Below are 22,472 nucleotides of genomic sequence, written 5' to 3'. Positions count from 1 at the left end.
AGTCAGCTTTCCCTCTCGAAATGATCTCACATGAGCACGCGTATAAATTCAATGTCAAGGAAGTCCTACTCACTGCCTTCTCGTGGAGGAAGTGTTGTTTACGAAATTGAAAGGACGAAAATTGAATGTACGGTGCTCTAACCGGGTTGGTGGATATAGAGGATCCACATAGAAGAGTTGGAAAACCCTGATTTCAAACCAATGATGCACATGGGCTTCAGGATCTTGAGGTAAAAAAGGCGTATGAACCTATTGTTGGTCACCGGTTACCATGGGACTGCATCTCCTCACGTCGCTTTACTGTCTTGTTGACTAGACCTTTAGGTCGAGGGCTTGGGATATGGAGTCGTAAGAAAACCATATGCCTCGGTTTTGGCACTCGGACAGTATCACGGCCCTCACACATATCAGTGATATCTGCTACTGGCCTCATTGTTATTGTGTGGCGCATATTTATTTGGTACCCCATTGTAACAATATTTATGTTTTCATATGAATAAATCTTGAATTATTCAACATGCAATTAATCATTTCATTTAATAAAGAGGTCAATATATATTGTCGTAATAATGTGTTAACGTTAACTTTGTTTCAAACAAACAACTTTATTTCATTGTTATGTTATTAAGAATATCATCATTATACTATTACCATTTACAGCTAAAAGTATGGGATAATCTTCTAAATTATTTTTTGGCCCAAGATTTGACTCTGTTTGGATTGTATGATTATCGAATGATTTCTGTAGAAATATATATGTCGTCAATTGTCTTATATAATCATCGAATTCAACCGCGTTAGTGAATAACGCAATTAAAATAAGTCAAATACAAGAATGGATTTTTGAATACATATATTTTGTACATTCATTGATCTGGACAGACAATTAGAGGAGCAAGGCTAAGGAACCGAAGAGAAGAGAGCTAAGGGAAATGACGCGCGGTGTAGATGGCATGTGAAGCCAACACGATTTAATCAAGCGTTAATCAATATTTATAGCCAGACAAAAATACGTTACAGACATATGATGAATAGGATAAAAAGTGTATATACATACGCTCATATAAAAACAATCAAGATTGATAAGCGAATAATTAACAAGATCAAAATATGACTCAAGAAGAATAGATAATTTCAATGGTTAAGATCATGAGTCAGTTGAAGCTAGACCACTATGGAAAACCTGGAAGCACTGGACGGCCGTTCCGTCCTAGTATGGGACTCCTCAGAAGTGCGCATCCATGATCCCGCCTCTCCCCCCGCGAGATTCGAACCCAGGACATACTGGTTTCGTGAGCGAACACTTAACTACTAGACCACTGAGACGGTACCCAACTGTGTCAATGTCTGACTTCAACCAATTCACGAAGTTGCGCCACCGTGCATCATTGTCTTCAGTGAGTTGATATCTCACAACAGACATGGTTGAACTCCACTGGTCACTACTTCTCACTAGAACTCCAGGATATACCTCTTAAAGCCAGTCCCTAGTGAGCATATATTGATTAATATCAAATGCGTTTTGTGGAGATTGGCTTGTCCGAAAGCTAGAATAAGTTATATGTGCTTAACATAGCAACCATCACTACATATTCAACATGAACAGGAATTTTAAACAAATTCAGATCATATTTACTTTAAGGATTATTCAATTTTATTTTCCTATCTAATATTCAGTTTAAAAGTTTTTTTTCCACTACTGTTTTCATTAACACTTATGTAAACAAAGTATATCAAATCGTTGTGAATTCTTTACAAAAAGCTTCACAAGATACTTTGATGCTTTTTTTTCTAAAAACCAAATGTTTGTTATAATGTTGTTTTATTGAAAAAAATATGCATGAAATCAGGTTATAATCAATCGAATCAAGGTTAAAGAATGTTATTAATCTGCAAATGATTTTCACTTAACAAGTAGCTGCTATGTTTGAAGAGATTACTAGATTAACTAGAATCGACAAATGGAACGAAGTATCAGCAATACAACGACAAGTTAAACTATTCCAATTCGCCTGTGCCCTACTAACTAAAAGAAGACGAGGTTCAGGAGAGGGAAAGGTATCGTTTACAAGCAGCCAGAAGCTTGAACAAACAGACACATAACTCAAGAGTATACATACAGTATAAAAATGTCCTTGCGAAACGTCAAAAAATAGCGTTTTAAAAGAGGAACGAACCTATTATATTTAGAGTCCTGCCAAGTGTGAAATACAATCTGAAGGTAAAAATGAGCGTTTTTGGCGCGAACATGAGGAATTCAAATTACAAAAATAAGACGTTTATCTAGTGATTTCTGGAAATTTAACATCCTCAACAGTGTCTAATAAAACATTTGCAACAGTAAAATGTCATTTCATACTACTTAACATACTGAACTGTCAACACCTACAATTAGTCGATCAATAAACTGTCAGTTTCATAATTAATAAATGATAATTGTATGTAAGAACTATGAATAAGCTTAAAATTTCAGTAAAATAACTCTTTATTAAATTTTAGTTTACAGTAGTTCATTAAGTGGCATCAATCTCGACAAAGTCATATGATAAAACATTTGTTACTTTTTTGAAAAAATCATATAAGTGAACCATATGAAGTGGTATTGGTATTATGATATTTTCATACTGGTGGTATTTGTTAATCATAATTACAACACATTAATAATTATATTATAGAAACATGTGTACATTGAATTAATTTTTATATGACTGTTTCTTAATTACTGAATCAGATTATTCTACATGCTATTCTATTTTAAAGTTATTATTGATGAAAATTTATTGAATGGGTACCACAAATAAATAACATAATTTTCATAATTAACTTACTCTGAACAATTTCTTTAGGGCTGTACAAGGCATTGAACTCAGGATATTTAAATCTTGGTGTGAGCATGATCTCTTTGGATTATTGAACTACACTTTACTGACTTACATTTTAAGCTTAGTGTTTTCTCGATATTATGCTTATCATCGAATCCGATATCCATCTAACTCCTAACATGGGTTAACTCTACAAACAACTAATCCTCGTTAGACCTCCCTGTTTGCCATGAAACATGAAGTTAATTAATATGATCCCTTGCAGGGAAACAAAGTTCACAGAAGTGTGAAGTTTACAATTTTGAAGAAATGTATGATCATGGTTGCTTGGTTTACAGATGGTCTCCAGTAGATATCATTTTTTGAAAAAACTTTTCAGGTTGGATAAATATTAACTACTTACTTAAAAAGCTAACAAACCCTATTTGTGATAAACTGTGTGAGGGTCAGGATTTCCGCTTAGGTGATTGATCATTCAAACTTTCAGTAGTTATTGTCAAGCCTCCAGATATTTTGTGAGTATATAAATTTTCTTGGCAAGTACAATGCTTATTGATAGTTTTTTTTAGCCTATTTATAGATTTAAACGTTCCACAGTAAGTATAGTTTTCAAAATAGTTGTATGTAGAGTTTACAGACGAATGGATTGAAACGAGTACAGTTCTTCGTTTCATAACATTTCAATAAATGCTACGAGTACTAGAATAACATACGAATTTCTAAATAAATGTTTTAACAAAATATGCCAATTAGTTGCAAAGTAAAAATTAAACAAGCATTCTGTTTGAAAGATGAAGTGTTTAAATATTCATAACATTCAAATTATCTTCAACTAAAATTTAATTTGTGTTCTTAAAAACAATTTTGAAATTAGTGAGTACTTTCTTATATTCAAACAAGCTTTTACAGTACCATCAATAATAATAAATACTATGATGAAATGTTAGCAAGATAAATAATTCAACCCCTTTATTAATTTATACTTACAAAACAATATAAATCTTTGAATAAATGATGTCACTTTAGAAGGATAAATGATTTTACAGTTGTCGCTATATAGAGCTCCTTGTAATGATGTTTTGTTTAACCTACTTTGTACGTTTTAGATATTATCAATGATATCTTAGAAGCATCCATGTATGGATTCATATAAACGTTCAGTGTTTTTATATTAGGTCTGCAAAATTATAAGCTATAAAAATATTTTGTACAGTTGATAATTATAATAATTATCCAGTAGGTATGTAAATAACACAATAATTTTCAGAAACAAAATAGGTCTTTAATACATTTTTCGCTGATAATAAACACACTGATGTAGGTTTAATCAATTAACAGATCATAAATGAAACATACTTACAACTCTCATTTCTATTATTCACTACAATGATTCCGCTCAAACTGAACTTATCCTAAAATTTGAAGACAAATTCTAAATTTTTGGTTTATATGTTACTTAATAGTTTATGTGAAAAACAAAGTTATTAATTATTATCAGGATTTTTCTGGAGATTTTAGAAATTTCAATCTTTGAAATCATGAGTCAATTGAAGCTAGACCGCCATAGAAACCTGGTGGAGTAGAGTTCCATCAGGTTTGTTGTGAGATATCAACTCACTGAAGACAATGGTGTACGGTGGTGCGATTTCGTGGATTGGTTGAAGTTAGACATTAACAACGTTGGATACCGGCTTAGTGATCTAATGGTTAAGCGCCTGGCGCGAGACTGATAGGTCCTGGGTTCGAATCTCGCGGGGGGAGAGGCGGGATCATGGATGTGCACTTCTGAGGAGTCCCATACTAGGACGAGATGGCCGTCCAGTGCTTCCATGTTTTCCATGGTGGTCTAGCTTCAATTCACTCATGATTTCAGATATTAATTATGATAACAAAAATCTTTATTACATGGATAAGCAACAGGATTGATTTATTATAAACTAATTACTGGAAAATACAAAGTTAATGATTATAATCTTGTAATTCTTTTATTTTAGTATTATACATGCTACACAAGTTTATTTATTCCCATTTTATGCCATTTAATTATTGGTTGATTTCTAAAATAGGCAATATAAAATTAACCAATCATATGATTGAAAAATTTGGTCACTATTTTATATTGATCTTTTATCAGCCCACTATTAACTTGTGCGCCCAAACAAAAAAATTGTTTTTTTTTTGTTTGAAATTATATTTTAAAAGCCTGTCTGTACTGCTGTCAAATAAAAACTAGTTTATTCTAACAATTGAATAATACACTTGTTCAATCATTTTGTTTATATAAAATCTTGAATGATATATTTGTAGAATTAGTTCAATAACGTGATATTCATCTATTTAAACTTTATGCAAGAAGAATACTTTGAAAGATATGTATTAAATATATATGATTTATTGATTTCTATATTATAAATAATCAATAATTTATTGTAAATCCATGTAAGTAATTTATAATGATAAATAATTATTTATTTATTTATTTATTATCTTGATTATTGAATATAATGTTTATTAAAAAAATATTGATCATTTATTAATAAATGTTAATGTAATTTAAATACAATGATATATACTTGTTGAAATCATGAAATGCCCATGCATACATCTATCTGCATACAAGCTCCACAAATATAAAATTACAAAATATGAGTTTTAGGGATCTAATGTCTTCAACACTTCACTTTAAGGTTGATTATAAATACATTCAAGTAAATGATAATAATTTTATTTCAAAACAAAATAAACTATGTTTCTGTGAGCAAGCCGAAAAAAATTTTTCATTCATTTATTATCTGATAAATATGATTAAAACGATACAAAATTTAACATTGTGAAAAATTATTGTTTAAGATTTTGATAAATGAATGAACAGTGAATGAATAATGCTAATTACAGTTATGTTAGTCAGTCAGTCAGCTACAACGTAGTACCAGGCACATATATGCATCGGTCCAAGTTGCCATACTTCATTAATGAGAATGTGCTATAGATTTGTTAAATAAGACCCACAACTCTTTGTTTACAGAGTCTGAATTTACCTTGATATTATTTTTAATTCAGTCATTGAACGGAAATTAGAAATCCCAACTCCTCTTATTAAATCACTCTGACCAAATTTGTAGATTATTTTTAAAATGGAGAAATACAATAACTTGTTAAATGAATTATTCAAATGGTTAGGCATTTGTGTAATATTTAAATGTGAGAGTTTAGGTCAAATAATATCATCCATTTCGAGTGTTTAACCTGTGTTTTTTCACGATTCGAGTAAAATCTTCTTTCGATTTGAGAGTCATCAAGTTTACGTTTGAAATCATCTATTTTTCTAAATAACAAATATCTTAATGTATAGTCAAAGAGTTGACCGAATACTTAAAATTTATAACACATATTTCTGTTCATCGTTTCTAGTGATGGTTGCTCTTTTGAAAGACTTACATAGATTATAAAGTGCTTTGTTACTGAATATATGTGGGTGGGACTACTCGAAATATTTCCCGACTTACCATGTTGATTTTCTTATTCCGAAACTATCATCTTGCATATAAAGGCGAAAATTCACTCTGTGAAGGTCGTGGAATTAATAGTTTGTAGTGGTATCTGATGGTTTAAATCTATGTACGACCAGTTATTCAGAAAAAAACGTCTGCTTTGATGATGTTATTCAAATGATATATACTTTAAAAACAGAAACGTTTGGACTATCATGGAAAAACTATTCTGCAATACTAATCAATGGCGCTCATCCTATAATTAATAGAAACTTATTAAGTTGTTGTGGACGGGATGTTTTGTCGAGCTATCTTCATTAATTTTATGCATTTCTATTAAGACGACGTACTTCAGCCTTATTCATATGTACATTTTGAGTACTTTGGGATGCCGTTAGATACAGGAGTCCATGAAACACTAACAATCTTGTTCACAACAAATCGTAGTCACCAGCTAACTTTAATATACCGTAGCTTTTTCCGCTTAATACTTTCAATTCAATTGAGTTAAATAAGCCATTCCTTTATTATACTACATAATTAATGTTTTCTTCACAGAACATTTAGAATATTCTTTGTTGTCAAAAGAAATGTGTCGATTTTGACAATAAAAATTAAAAGAAATCCTAATAGAATGATCCATATCCATCCTATGGATATGTTCCCCTAAATCTAAAATAATAGTTCATTTTTGCGATATTGTAATGAAATGTGTACATCATGGTCAATAAGCATTTCGTTCATATAGTAGAACACGTAAATACCCATATCATGCTTTTCCTTTGCATTATTCAGTAATTATGTGAATGACTTTCAATAATTTGGTAAATGGTAAAGTAATTTTAATTGTATCTACTTTTTTTTAGTAAAACAATAACAATATTAAGTTTTATTTTTTAAATTTTTTGGTAAAAGTACCGTTACCGGAAACCTAATAAGTGAAGGTGTTTAAACAACTTCTACCAATCATATTGATCAATATAATATACCGGAAAAAATATCTCTTTTTCTCAATATCTATATAAAGATGAGTTATAAAACAACATTTCAATGAAATAACATTTATGGACAAACAGGAAATCACTTTGTTACAAATAGATTTGAACTCTATCATAAGTTATGGAAATACATACAATTCTCATCGATTACAGTCCCAAATGACAACAATCAATAAACGTAAACCCATAAGGATAACTCCATACTTATTTAAAAAGTTAGTGTTTATCCGGATGCGGTAGCTTAGTAGATGAAATTTGATAATGTAAGTACTGAGTCTCCGTTTAAAAACTTATATTAGGATGGAGATATATCACATTGACAAATACTAAACCAAATAAAAATCCCTAACTGGACTAAACTACTAGTCATTATCTGAATATTATGAATATATAGGTAGATAAAAAGCAATATAAAGGAAATCCATTCAGAATGTATATATGCAGTCCTTAATACTAATTACAGGAATTCTATTTAGCTTTTTTTTTAAATTTATAAGAGCAATATTATTTCAATTTGATTTTCCAAGTTTTTTATAAAATCATCATATTAATTTGTTTCATTGACTAATCGTATTAGTGAGGTATAAAACAAGAAATTATGATAAAAAATCTATTCACCATTTGAGGTTTATGTTAATGATAAGCTAGTTGAAAATGTGGTTTATATGAGTTATCTCCTATTAATACATTTCGATAAAAATAGGATAAAGAATAACTTTATAACTCTGTTACATTTGATATCTAAACTGATAAATATAGTTGCAAATCAATATTGATAATACTTATCCACTCAACATTATTTTTTTTAGAGAAATGGTTGAATGAATGAATGAATGGTGATTAGCTATCTAGGTTTATGCGTTTTAGTAGTTTCAGTATGTATTAACTTTATGAAACATAATGTGTAAGTGGATTATGTAATATTTCGACAATTCTAAACATTCACACATTTTGTATTTCATTAAAACTAATGATAATTTTATTTAAAGACCAACATCAACAAGTGATTATCATTAAGAAGTTGGCTTCAAGTTGTATTAACATTGCTATGATTGACTTGTAGTATAAATAGATCTGTTTAATGATAAATATTAAACATCTACCATTAGGAGGTATTTTTTTTTAAGGTTACGCTACCTTAATGATTCAATACAAATGAATATATTAATTGCTTAGATGTATTATAATAACAAAATACATTATTATTCCCATTTCATAGTAACATAATCTTAGGTTTAATAACATAGCAGAATATAACTGAATACTATTCGTTTTCTCGAACATTTCACGTAGATTGGCTGGAAATAACCTTTGAAGATTACCCTATATATAATCACACAGATAAATGAGAATATGCTATTCTTTGTATTATGTACTTCACAAAAATTATATTTAACGCATTCAAAAGAATTCTAGTGGCATGTCATTGTTTATTATTTCTAATCATAATTATGAAATTTTTATGTATGAAAGTGTGATGTATGAATAAATGACATGAACCCATTTAAAATGTTCTTCATAGTTACGCCAGTAAGAATGATTAGCCATTTTTTTTTATCAATTGAACTAACATCAATATAATGATTTTTAAACAATAGGAAATGTTTTCAGTCAATTTATGCTGTAAACACAAGTGATTCACAATAAAATTGAACTTGATCATATTGGCTACAATGTCGTTTATTTGAATACAATATATCAGACGATCTTTTTATAATATTTTTTGGCAATTGAAGTGTCATATGAGTCAAAAGATTATCATTATTATTAGAAATACACTTCTATTTTATTAATCATTAACTGAAAAAATAAATTAATTAACCACAGCAACAATTTGTTTGACGTTATCAAGGAATTATGCAACAAGCAATCAATCTCATTTTCAGCAACAAAATAACAATCTTCATAGTTTATGAATCACGAACCGATATTAATTAGATCATCATTTAAATCCTGGAATCTCTGGACAGACGTTTTAACTTCAATAGTACGCATTTGACAAATCGGCATCCGAGCACAGGATTTAGAACCTTCAATCTCACATGTAAACGCTTAACATTTAAACTATTAAGTTAATGTCTAACTTTAATGAATTCAAGATGTTGCTTTGGTGTAAATTGCACCAAGATTAGTGATTACATTTTTTATTCATCTTTTTTTTATACACCTTTTATTCAAATTATTCGAATAGTAGTATAAATGACAGAACTTAAATAAGTAGAATAATAAATTTCCATAATGCTTTTGACATATTTATAAACTAATGACGTTTTGAAAACTAAATGAAACGAGTGGAATGTCAAAATTTTGAAAATTTTGTTACTGTGATTAAAACTTTTAAAATTTCATTTCAATATAAAGAACAAATTCATTAGAATTTATGGAGTGTTTTTTCTAATAAAATAGTGTGATTTATCAATTTCCAAAGTAGTTATCCAGTTTTAATTAAACAACTCGGAATAATGTGAAAAAAAGAGATGGATGGTGGTTAGCAGTAGAATACAAGACGAGTGTTTCGTCCTATTTGGGACTCGTCAGTTGGATGCATCTAAATCCAAAAGTTGATATTCACTCTAGCACTCAAACTTAGTACCATTCGCTTCAAACGCCATTGCTTTATCCACCTAACTACTGAGTCTTGAAAGTGACTTGCTTGTGGAATGATCTGAAGTTTAAATTCACTTGGTACTGTTTACTTGAATCTTCCCATTGACGATTAGGTTTGTAATTGATCAGTCTCTTATTGGCAAATATGCATCCTGTGTGGATTGCTTCGATATAGCCTTAATTCACAAGCATTATAAACAAAGATGGATGTTGGCTGGCAGTGGCTATCAGAACTCACTAGCTAAGTGAATAATGCAACGGCGCTTGAAGCGTACAGTACTGGGTTCGAGTCGTGATGATGTAGGAATATCCAATTGACGAATCCCGAATAGGACAAAACACACGTCCTGAATTCCACTGATAGTCACCATCCATCTTTGCTTATAATGCTTGTGACTGAAGGCAATACTGAAGCAATTCACACAGGATGCACATATGCTAATAAGAAATTGATCAATTGCAGTCCTAAACATCAATGGGAAAATTCGAATAAACAATACCAAGTGAATTTAATGTAAAAATAGTTAATCATAAGGATGACTATGTATCAACTATTACTTACTTACTCACGCCTGTTACTCGTGAAGGAGCATAGGCCGCTCACCAGCATTCTCCATCCAACCCTGTCCCAAGCAATCCTTTCCAGCACCTTCCAGTTGTTATTCATCCTTTTCATATCTGCTTCTATTTCCCGAAGTAATGTGTTTTTTGGCCTTCCTCTTTCCCGCTTCCCTTCAGCATTCCAAGTTAGGGCTTGTCTCGTGATTCAGTTTGATGATTTGCTAATTTCTTCTTCAGCTGGAAGCTGATTTGTTCTCTCCCACAAAAGGCTGTTGCTGATGGTATCCGGTCAATGGATGTTGAGTATCTTGCGTAGACAACCATTTGTAAATACTTGTACCTTCTTGATGGTGGTTGTTGTAGTTCTCCAAGTTTCAGCTCCGTACAGTAGAACTGACTGTCTTGACGTTCGTATTAAAGATTTTCACTTTGATATTGGTTGGAAGTTGTTTTGAGTTCCATGTGTTCTTCAATTGTAGGAATGCGACCCTTGCTTTGCCAATCCTTGCCTTTACGTCTGCATCTGAGCCTCCTTGTTCATCGATGATGCTTCCCAGGTATGTGAAGGATTCTACATCTTCCAGAGTTTCGCCATCAAGAGTGATTGAATTGCTGTTCTCCGTTTTGAATTTGAGGACCTTGGTTTTCCCCTTATGTATGTTGAGGCCTACTGATGCAGAGACTGATGCAGAGACTGCTGCTACACTGGCTGTCTTTGTCCGCATCTGTTCGTGTGTATGCTATAGGAGGCCTAGGTCATCTGCGTAGTCCAAATCGTCTAATATGTATCAACTATATATTAGTAAAACTAATATACTATGTAGTTTGATAATTTCAATTTTAGGCAACTTACCATTCTCACATATATATTTCTTGCTACGGTTGTTTTTTCGTCTGTTTCAAATACTTCTATTTAGTTTTTTGTCTCCACCTATAGTACTAAAAAGTGTTTGTGAAAATTTATAAATTAATTTACTCTTGTTAAGAATCAAACAATTTTTTTACGGTGTTATTTTTCAAATAATGATTGAAACTTTCCTTGAAAAAATACACGCATTGTTGCTAATATTGCAGTGAAAAAGAATACAGTTAGGGTGGTGGGGGGGACAATCAAATGTATTTTAATACATTACAGAATATCTTGGTAAAATTTGAGAACCATACAGTAAATACTTCATTTGCAAAATATCCATGGATTGTCTAGGATTTTGTTGTTCCTTCGTTTTCATACCAATAGCTTTCTGATCTCGTTCTGTTTTTTTTCGGATTTTTCAACCTTCAACCGCCAGATATTCTACTTTCGATTGATGATACATACTATTTATATCTGTTGACTTCAGTTGCAGACACTACAATATAAGGCTTTAAAAGTATCAATTTTATAGACAAAATAAAACTTTCTGAACATCAACAATTTAAGAATTCTTAGAGAATATTCGGGAATAAAGAGTACTAGAGCAAATGATCTTTTTAGGCTCTACAATTATACTTTGTATATTACTTAGTCTTTGGTCAAACATGTGATCTGATTTGTTATTCCAATATTATTTCTCACACACTATGTTGTATTTATTTATTCTAATTATTATTCTCATCATTCAATTAATCTATAGACTTATTTAAGTCATATTTTATAATTTTAAACAATATACTTGCATGAAACGTGGCCATTCTATTGAATGATCAATCCGGATGTATAACTATGGAACAGATTGACACTGAAAACAAGAAAACAAAATTAAATCGTTTATTATTATTTTTTAAAGAATCATATTGACACTAAGTAATAACAAGTTACTATCCATTCATCAATCAAAGTAAGTAAACAAACGTATTGGTAACTAGATAGTTCACTATTTTATAAGCAAAATATTATCTCATGAATTTGATTGGTTGTATTTATTGTCAGTTATATGTACTATACTTTAGTACTTAGAATACACGGCCAATATACTGAAAGTAAACCTTGGAAAATTTAATAATAATATGATGCATAAACAATAACCTAATAAAATCAATCATCCTAATCTTAGTAAAAAATATAAATTTTCATTAGTTATATAGTGTTTACACTTTTCAGATAGGATAATTTTCACGAATTAATTCACAGTGTCATTGTGAATGTAGATATAACTTTTCAGTAACCAATAAATACTTTCATTATTTTGCATATTCCATGTAATTTACAATTCATAATGTAGTGTTCCAGTTTAATTATTTGGTGTAGGAATGATTTAGAGGGATAGTAATTACTTAGCATAAAATGAACTACTGTCTATTGGAGATTATTTTGAATCATATAGTTCATGTATTTATTTTAGTTGACTGTTGAATTTTCTTTTAACAAGATGAAAGTTTTCTAATTAAGACCTACATTATTCAATGAGTAATTGATTATTTAGCGTTATAACAATGAATGAGATGATGCTACTCAAACATCCTACTATTCTACATTTGCCTATTTTTTTTCTACCTCAGATGCTCTTAAATTCAATCTTTTGAAATTATTCAGCGTTGTCAGTGTCATTATCAAAGTTTGATTTGACACCGAATAAATTAAGCATTCAATAGGTTGCTAATAATAGAAATGATATATATACCAAAAATATGTTACTTGTATTGTTAAATCAACATCATTCTAGATTTCGTATTCATAGATATGTGCATGTTTAATATCCCCTATGTAATTTACAAATGTTGAACCTTTTAAAATATGTTCATGTTTTTAATTAATAGATTACTTTTGATGTACAGTAGTGATTAACTATTTCTCAAAAATTATAAACAACCAGCTAACTTTATATTTTAGAATTTAAGTTTAAGACGAATGCTGATTAAATATTGTACTAATTCTGTCAATTAAAAAACAATTTTTATTGAAATTGAAAGAAAATACTTTGATGAAACTATAATTTATGGACGATCTTTGAACGACGCCAAAATGATCTTGAGAGTGTCTGTCTACTTACTAAGACTAAATGAGGATTTTAAGGCAGTTTGAAGTATAAGTATTATGATTCACAATTGATGGTTAGGGTTAAATATTAGATTTAAGGTTTTTCATCACGAACTAACATCAGCTAAAATACTATTTGGCTAAATGGATGAGTGAATTTCGTGCCAAAATCCAAGACCTGTTATCCTAAATCTAATTGGTTTGTCCATAAATTATAGTCTCGCCAAAACTTTAAAGAAATTTTGAGATTAAAAGTATTTTGTTGAAAGCCTCAGTCTAACGTTGAAATAGCTAATAGATGTATAATGATCACAATCCAAGGGTAGAATAATTAACTATGAATGATCTTAACTTATATTCAGTGGCAGTTTAACTATATAGAAAATTTAAAGTTTATATCTGGAAGTCTTTTTTTTTGTTCGTTGAGTTTACAACTTGATACAGAGACAGAAAAGAATTTGTAATCCAAGTTAACAATTTCGATGGTACTTTATTCACTAAGTAAGTTGATTTTAATCATAAAGCTCTCATTGTCCTTCTGGATAGCATCTGCAATACAATCTTAAAAATAGGATTAAGCTAATCCAATTTCTCTACATATAACTGACAGTTTGTTCTGTCGACCTTGATCATGATTGATTGTTGTTGACCCTTTTATCCAGTTATTGTTTGACAATTTATTAAAATTGTTATCCTCTTTGACTTGATTTTTCTGTTAATGTTTGATCATGATTTTCTTAATCGGTTGACAAAATGGATCCATTTCGATATGTTTGTTGATTACTTATTGACCTCAGTCCACAGCTTTTATATCAGATAAAGTAAATGACTATTTAATTCTGGTCTCCATGATCATCAATTGGCTTTCAGATGACATGATGTATCTTCCCTTTTATCAATGCAAATCGACAATTTCGGACACAAGTTAGACTAGGGAAATGTCGAAAATTTAGAGAGAAGAATTACAAAAAATCCAAAGGGTATTCGGAAGCTCAGTTTTCACGTTAATAAGTAATCTGTAAACATATCGTAATCTATCCATTTTGTCAACCGACAAAGAAAATCATAGAAAAACTGTTATAACTTATGAGCCTTGTGTCCTATTTATGTATAACGTAATGATACTGCCAATTAGAGAACAGTGATTTATCGACCAGTTCAATGACGCATCTCTAGAGTCCTTATCGGTTCTTCTCCCTGCCTGACCCTGCCTGTTCAGTCCAGAACACCAATCTCTGCGATAAGAATAATGAATTTCAAACATACTGGGTTTATATACGAACCAAACAGACTATACTGCACCACAAAATAAAAAATAACATTTGTGCAAAATCTAGCCAAAAGTGGTTGTGAGTGTGGTAAACTGTAATTAATAGACTGGGTATAACTCAAGAGTGGTAAATCGCATAATAATAGTCTATGGATCAAAATAAAGATCATAACAAGGGGAACATGAATATGCATATTCTAGCTACTTAACAATTATACAGTAATAATATATGTATCATGTTGGTCCATAAATAGTTCTCAAAATTTAACATTTATAATCCTCCTCGGTGTATAACACAAACATTAGGGGAAAAATCAAGTCAAAGAGGATAACAATTTTAATAAATTGTCAAACAATAACTGGATAAAAGGGTCAACAACAATCAATCATGATCAAGGTCGACAGAACAAACTGTCAGTTATATGTAGAGAAATTGGATTAGCTTAATCCTATTTTTAAGATTGTATTGCAGATGCTATCCAGAAGGACAATGAGAGCTTTATGATTAAAATCGACTTACTCAGTGAATAAAACCATTGATTAACTGGTATTTTCCTACACCCTACATAAATGACTGATTCATCCTGTTTGGCCAAATGTTAACCAATTTTACACTAACTACATAATTAGTCACTTCATCTTACTTTACTTTTAAAAACAATTCTATTTACTCTAATTTAAAAATATGCATTTCTTTTGGAGTATTGAGTGCTTGAAACTTCCCATTGGTGTTTAGGACTGCAATTGATCGGTCTCTTATTAGCATTTGTGCATCCTTTGTGGATTGCTTCAGTATTGCCTTCAGTCACAAGCATTATAAGCAAAGATGGATGGTGACTATCAGTGGAATCCAGGACGTGTGTTTCGTCTTATTCGGGACTGAAGCCATTATAGAGGCGATGCACACAGGATGCATATATGACAATAAGCGACCGATCAATTTCAGTCCTAAACATCAATCGGAAGTGTCATGAAACCAATAAAAATGAATGGAACATCACCACATTGTACAGGCTAGTGGACTCAGTAGCTAAGTGGATAACGTAATGACGTTTGAAGTTAACGGTACTGGGTTCAAGTCGCAGCGTGAATATCAACTTTGAGATGCATGTTCCAAATGGGACGATATGTGCGTTCGTGATACCAACGCTAGTCACCATTCATCTGCTCTTTAAAGTCACTTCAGTTTTATCCCCATATTGCTTTTTATTGATTTTATTTTCTCTATGTTCACTCTCATTTCTTAGTTGATTTACTAAAATAAGTTGTAACAAGTAGGTTCCATTGCTATTTATCCCAGTTCTCTTACTGTTTCTGTCAAATAACTCTTAGTAGTTAATTATGAAAAAACCAGTACAAACACACTATAAAGAAAAGCAATAGTAACTTTAAGTTAGGATAAGAATTGAATGTTCAAAAATTGTTGAAGGTTATCATAACTGAAATAAACCGATTAAATTACTAAAGCCATTAAAATTATACTTTCTTCGAGAGACTGTTACATTTTCGAGTTTAGTTGGGATTGTAGATGCTTTACTTGATGAAGATCTTGATGTAAACTAGAAAGTCTTAGTATGTAATGATATCTAGTTTGATTAACTTTCAGGTAACTCATTAGAAACATTTAGTTACTTTTTACTACAAACCAGCAATTTAAATAAATGACAGATGTAATTTTATCTTGTCTTAATAGGCTATGTGGTGTCGCGGATCTGGTCTAGCCAACCTAGGACTTAATACGACAGCTACAGCAAATCGTAAAACTCATCCTCATACAGCGGTTGATTCAAGGGATAAAACGTCTAGTAACCGTGAAGATATATCCTCAGCATCGAATTCCGGAGCAAGTGGACAAAATAGCGTTCATTCAACTATTCACCGACCAGGTCATCCTGCCTTTTTTGTAAGTGGAAATGCAACACCAAGTTGTGAACCCCCGGTGGTCATATCATTAGAAGGACCAGTTAGTCCTAATGCATATGGACAGCAGAGTTCCGAGCCGAAAACCGTACAAACAGTACATTCACGTTTTAGACAGTTTTGGGTAGAGACGTTTGTTGGGGGACGTTCCAGAACGAAATCTGAAAATCAAACTCCTTTACAAGCTGAGAGTCATAAAGTGAGATTTTCTGATCGCCTAAATGAACCATTAGACCCAGAAATGGACGTCTTACCGCCTCATGCATATACAATAACTGGTGGTTCAAGTCAAGCTGCTTCAATCCTACGACCTTTGGCCGTGTATACTAACCTTTCTGGTCCTCACTCAGATCAAGTATCCCCACGATTTATCTCATCTGGTACTGGTAGTCTTCGACGACTAGTATCTAAGAATCATCGGGGTGGGGCAAATGGAATGTCAATTACACCTCCAGCATTTTCACTATCCCATCAAAGCGACAAATTTTGGTGGTCAAAATCTCCTATTGGACGAAAAGAACGTTTTGTTTCTACCGGTAATATAACAGGGAAAAGTTCGGATGACCTTTATATACATCCAAAACCCTCTAAACTACCTCGTGAACAACCAGTTAGTAGTTTGGAATTTACGACTTCACGATTGAAAAATCCGAAGAAGGTAATTTTTAGACATTTTTATTGAAATAAATCAGTAATTACGTAAACGCTATTCATTGAATTTTGAAATAAGTTGAAAATATATTCAGATTCTTTTCAGATAAAAAAATGAGTGGTATCTTGAAAAAAATACAATAAAACACATTACGTACTGACAACAGAAGAAAGTACTAGTTATGATAATTACTTTATTATATATGATTCGGCTTCCATATTTTAGTGTTCAATGAGTGTGCAATATCCAGCATTTTCAGTCACTTTTCTGTCTAACATGGTGGTTGGAGGTAGTCAACAGGAAACCCTGGACCCGGGTTTCGTGCTACTTGGCACTCGTCAGCAAGGTGTACCTGTAATCTTGAGGGAACTGGTGCTCCCTGGCGGATTCGATCTCGTGTCACCCAGATTCACAGTCAGAGACGTTACCACTGAGCTATCCGAGCCGTGACTAACCTCCTGTAGGACTGAGATGTAATCACAATTGATTGATCACTGGGTGGTGATCAATGTCATGCTTGTCTAGTCCTTATTAGTGCAGATCGAATGCTATCGATCATGTTGTAATGTGGCCACCAGTCTAGGTGACTCGACACTGCGGGCACTATGTATTGAGATTAAGATGGTGGTTGGAGGTAGTCAACAGGAAACATGATCGATAGCATTCGATCTGCACTAATAAGGACTAGACAAACATGACATTGATCACCACCCAGTGATCAATCAATTGTGACTTTTCTGTTTATTTAATGAACAACTGTTGTATATAAGTGTGATTTAGACTCGAGATTTCATTTTAAGCTCCGGATTTTACTAGTTTTTATCTTTCAGTATGCCAGGATTCGCTACACAAGCGTGTTCATAGAAGACTAATATAGATAGCTTTAGATGGTTGAAAGGAAATCTCTAGTGAAAGTTATGCTCTTACATGTATTGGAGTCGAATATTAACTCTCTTCTTCGTATGCTCACTTTATTGCAAAAATTTGGTGTCTGGTGCTGATGCTAAATACAATAACGTGTAAACAATCACATACCCTAAATTACCAAATCGTATATTGACGATAGTATAGCTACTCACGTGCAGTTGAGTTTGTTCTCATTTAACTCAGTTAAGCCCTTTTGTTAACTTATTTAGCGGACAAAGTCATCCACACTATAACAACTTATTGCACCTTTATTACTGTTGTGCTTGTATGAAATATGTATACTTGAACATTGCTTACCGCCTACGCATATATTCATTCTGCTAGCTTTATTATTAGCTGCTTAATTGATTCGATGATCCATTCATTACCCATATATATATGTACGTTTACACTCCACACTCTCTACACTCTCGGTTCGCTGACTCATTCATTTGCCTCATTGCCTCATTGAGTTATCTGCTAATAAAACCGTAGTTGCTGCCTCTCTTTGCCTTCTGATCTCAAACACCGTTGAGGATCATATGGAAACGGTTACGAGGGTGATTGGTTAACGAAGCACAGCCACTACAATAGCACTGGAATGATGCTAATAGTAAAATTTAATATTTCCTAATAGTGGCATTTCGTTGGTTCTTATCATCATTAATTTTGGATTATTGAATTTGTTATTGTCTTAAGTTTACAACAGGAAACAAAATATGGATGCGCACTTCTGAGAACTCCCATACTAGAACAAAACGGCCTTCCAATGCTTCTAGCTTTTCAGTGGTAATCTAGCTTATATCGACTCATGAATCCAACTATTAAAATTACTACAATCTCCACAAACCCCCATTCTGATATTTTAATTTTTATTATCAGAAGGGGTTTTGTGGATATTATAGTAATTTCAATAGCTGACATCATGAGTAAATATGAATGTAGCAAATACAGGTAGATTATCTTTTGTAGTTACGATACTTGAAGACTTATCATTATCAAATGCAACATACATTTATTGATTATAAATTCCAATGAAATTGACAATGAAATTGTTTTTTTCTTTTACACTATTTCTATTTACAGAATTTTCCTTTAAAAACTAGTTTGGATGTATTACGCAGGAAAAGAGGTTAGTCAAATTTAAAGTACAAAAATTTAAACAAACAAAAAAGATTTAATGTGCAAGGATAAATATTTCCTTTTCAGTTTGGTTATTCTTTTTATCTAAAGAGTATTAAGGTCTAAAATAAGCTATTTATCTGATTCAATGTATAAAACAAACAAAAAAAGACTTTTTTTAAAAAAGAAAAGGAAACTAATAACATTTCACCATGTTTAAATTGTTTACAACGATTTTTAAGCAAAGACAGATAGTACTAGCAGTGGTGTCCAGGACTCACGTTTCGTTCTATTTGGGACTCGTCAGTTGAATGCACTTAAATTCCAAAGTTGATATTCACTCTAGCACTCAAACTTAGTACCATTCGCTTCAAACGCCATTGCTTTATCCACCTAACTACTGAGTCTTGAAAGTGACTTGCTTGTGGAATGATCTGAAGTTTAAATTCACTTGGTACTGTTTACTTGAATCTTCCCATTGACGATTAGGTTTGTAATTGATCAGTCTCTTATTGGCAAATATGCATCCTGTGTGGATTGCTTCGACATAGCCTTAAGTCACAAAATTTTAAAGCAATAACATTAAAACTTGACAACTACTAGCTAGTTAATGTTATTAGTTGTCAGGTTTTAAATAATCATAATAAATATACTTTTTTGTGATTAGATGGTAGTTGGAGGCAGTCGACAAGAAACCCTGGACCTGGGTTTCGTGCTACTTGGCACTCGTCAGCAAGGTATACCTACACCCGGGTCCAGAGTTTCCCGTCGACTGCCTCCAACCACCATCTAATCTCAATATGTAGTGCCCTCAGTGTCAAGTCACCTAGACTGGTGATCACGTTGCAACATGATCGATAGCATTCGATCTGCACTAATAAGGACTAGACAAGCATGACATTGATCACCACCCAGTGATCAATCAATTGTGATACGTCTTTGTAAATTATCAACTGAATGTAATCTAGTGATCCTTTTTGTGAATTTTGAATATTTACCCTGTTTAAATTTTTATTTATAACCGGAGAGAAGATTTTTAAATAATTTGGTTTTTTTAGCGTTAATATAATAAATGTTGATGTATGATTCAAATTTCAATGCAATAGATTACATTTACTTACTTTATAGATCAAAATACATCTAAATTCTTTATATATATATAACTGCATAAAATTAATATGGAATTATAGCTGATATGGGTCAAATAAAGTGAAGTCTTTATAAACTGAATGATGACTTTGGGAAAATTTGAGAAATTCATAATTTTTCACCATTTAGAATCAAAAAGAATAAACACTAGTTTTTTTATTGATCATGAATTTTCTTCATCCTAATTTCGTAATCAAAATTACGACTGAAGTCGAATTTTAGCATATGTATAAAAAAATTTGTTGGTCCTATGACCTAGTTGGTTACAGACAAGAATGTCTCAACAACTCAGTAGGGAGGTACAAATCAAAAAATGTAGTTTTCTAGATAACCCAACCACATACATTATGTACAGAATAGATAAAATGTGACTGACAGTGGAATCCAGGACGCTCATTCTGTACAATTTGGGACTCATCAGTCGGATTTACCTGCATCTCACAGTTGGTGTTCACTTCGGGAATCTAACCCATTACCGTCCGTTCCAAAAGCTATCGTGTTATTCACGAGTCCTTAAATAAATGAAATGGGCTCCCCGAAATCCACTGTTAGTCATATTTCATTTATTATATGCTAAATTATGCCATAATGGCTATTTGGAAGTAATTCTCGCAATACCCACCTATACTGACCACGACCGATAGAAATTTAGGCAAAAATACTAACAGTGGGATAATTCAGTCCATTTCAAATTCAGCTGAAACACACGTATTATAATTACAACTCATTACTTTAAAATAAGACATTAATTATAGCTTCGTATATAGGTGAGAAATAAGTTTAACTTTATTGAATCTGAGACTCGTTTGGAGACCAACACATAAGATGATGAAGCTTTTCACCGCGGACTAGTTCTGAACCTTATTATTTAGCCATTATCATCCATTTTATTTTAAAAAAATATTTCCTGCTTACCACGTTTTCATTTTATTAGCCTTCGTATAAGTTCGCTACAGATTTCAGTCATATTGACGTAATTTACCTTAAATCGACCTAATTTCTATCGCTAGACTAATGCACACCATTATCTTTGTACACTTTTTCTTAACCAATCAAAATACCAACATGCTAATTTCTGGCAAAATGTTTTAATTTGTAAATTATGTTTACGTGTGTCCTTATCAAAAATCTAACATTTTATTATATCGACATGCATGATATGTATCCCAGTAATCTTGGGTAAAATAAACCAGAACATTTTATTGATTTACACATTAACATGTAAACGTATAATGTACATAAATTTTAAATTTCAACAATAAAAATAGAATTAAATCTCTTTTCATTTAAAGAGTCTCGTCAAAATTGTAATTTTAAATCCAATAAACATGTACGTACGTGTTCAATAATAGCATTGACTAGAATTGATTTTGCTAGTGCAAATTTAAAGATCTATGGCACTCAATGAGAGAGTCCGTATGAGTTATTCTAGCTTTCGGACAGACCAATTCATTTATCTTTCTTGAGTGACATTTTGACCTTGTCAATTATTTGCTTATTAACCTTGATTGTTTTTATATGACCTTATGTGTGTTAAGTGCCTACCCTATTCAGTAGGTGTCTGTAGCTTATTTTTGTCTGGCTATAAATATTGAATCACACTTTATCAAAAGGAGTTGACTCACTCGCCTCCTCTTTATCTTCTCCGCTTCTTATTCTCAATATCTGTCTGGAAAAACGAATTACTTACTTACCTACGCCTGTTACTCCTTGTGGAGGAGCGTAGGCTGCTCACCAGCATTCTTCATCCGACTTTGTCCTGGGGTAGAAAAACGAATGTTTGAAATAAATTTCTCCAACGCAACCCATATTTGGTTTCGTATTGCCGCCGTCACACAAACGGTCTTGGCCCAAGTAATATACGAAGTTAAACGGTTTATTTTTGTACATAGAACATGGTACCAGACACTACAACAGAATAGCAATGTCATTATTCCATGTATATTACTTACAGGTTTACGTTTTTGCTAACTAATTATTGTTTACTAAAACAATAAGTGAAAGTCATTATGTCATTT

The 22,472-nt window shown here is 31.9% G+C and overlaps 1 protein-coding gene across 1 annotated transcript in view; it reads left to right on the top strand.

The window, feature by feature from the left end:
- The first annotated feature begins 5,076 nt into the window (after positions 1 to 5,076).
- The window catches only part of MS3_00001613 (uncharacterized protein), a 69,273-nt gene continuing 51,877 nt past the window's right edge, over positions 5,077 to 22,472 (top strand). Inside the window, exons 1-3 of the mRNA XM_051209083.1 lie at positions 5,077 to 5,261; positions 16,399 to 17,283; positions 19,270 to 19,315. Of these exons, the coding sequence (XP_051074505.1) occupies positions 16,402 to 17,283; positions 19,270 to 19,315 (928 nt within the window). The 5' untranslated portion in view covers positions 5,077 to 5,261; positions 16,399 to 16,401. The remainder of the gene's footprint in view (positions 5,262 to 16,398; positions 17,284 to 19,269; positions 19,316 to 22,472) is intronic.

The sequence above is a fragment of the Schistosoma haematobium genome, chromosome 1, assembly GCF_000699445.3.
Source record: "Schistosoma haematobium chromosome 1, whole genome shotgun sequence".
In the NCBI taxonomy this organism is placed as follows: Eukaryota; Metazoa; Platyhelminthes; class Trematoda; order Strigeidida; family Schistosomatidae; genus Schistosoma; species Schistosoma haematobium.
This window is presented reverse-complemented; position numbering and strand designations above follow the sequence as displayed.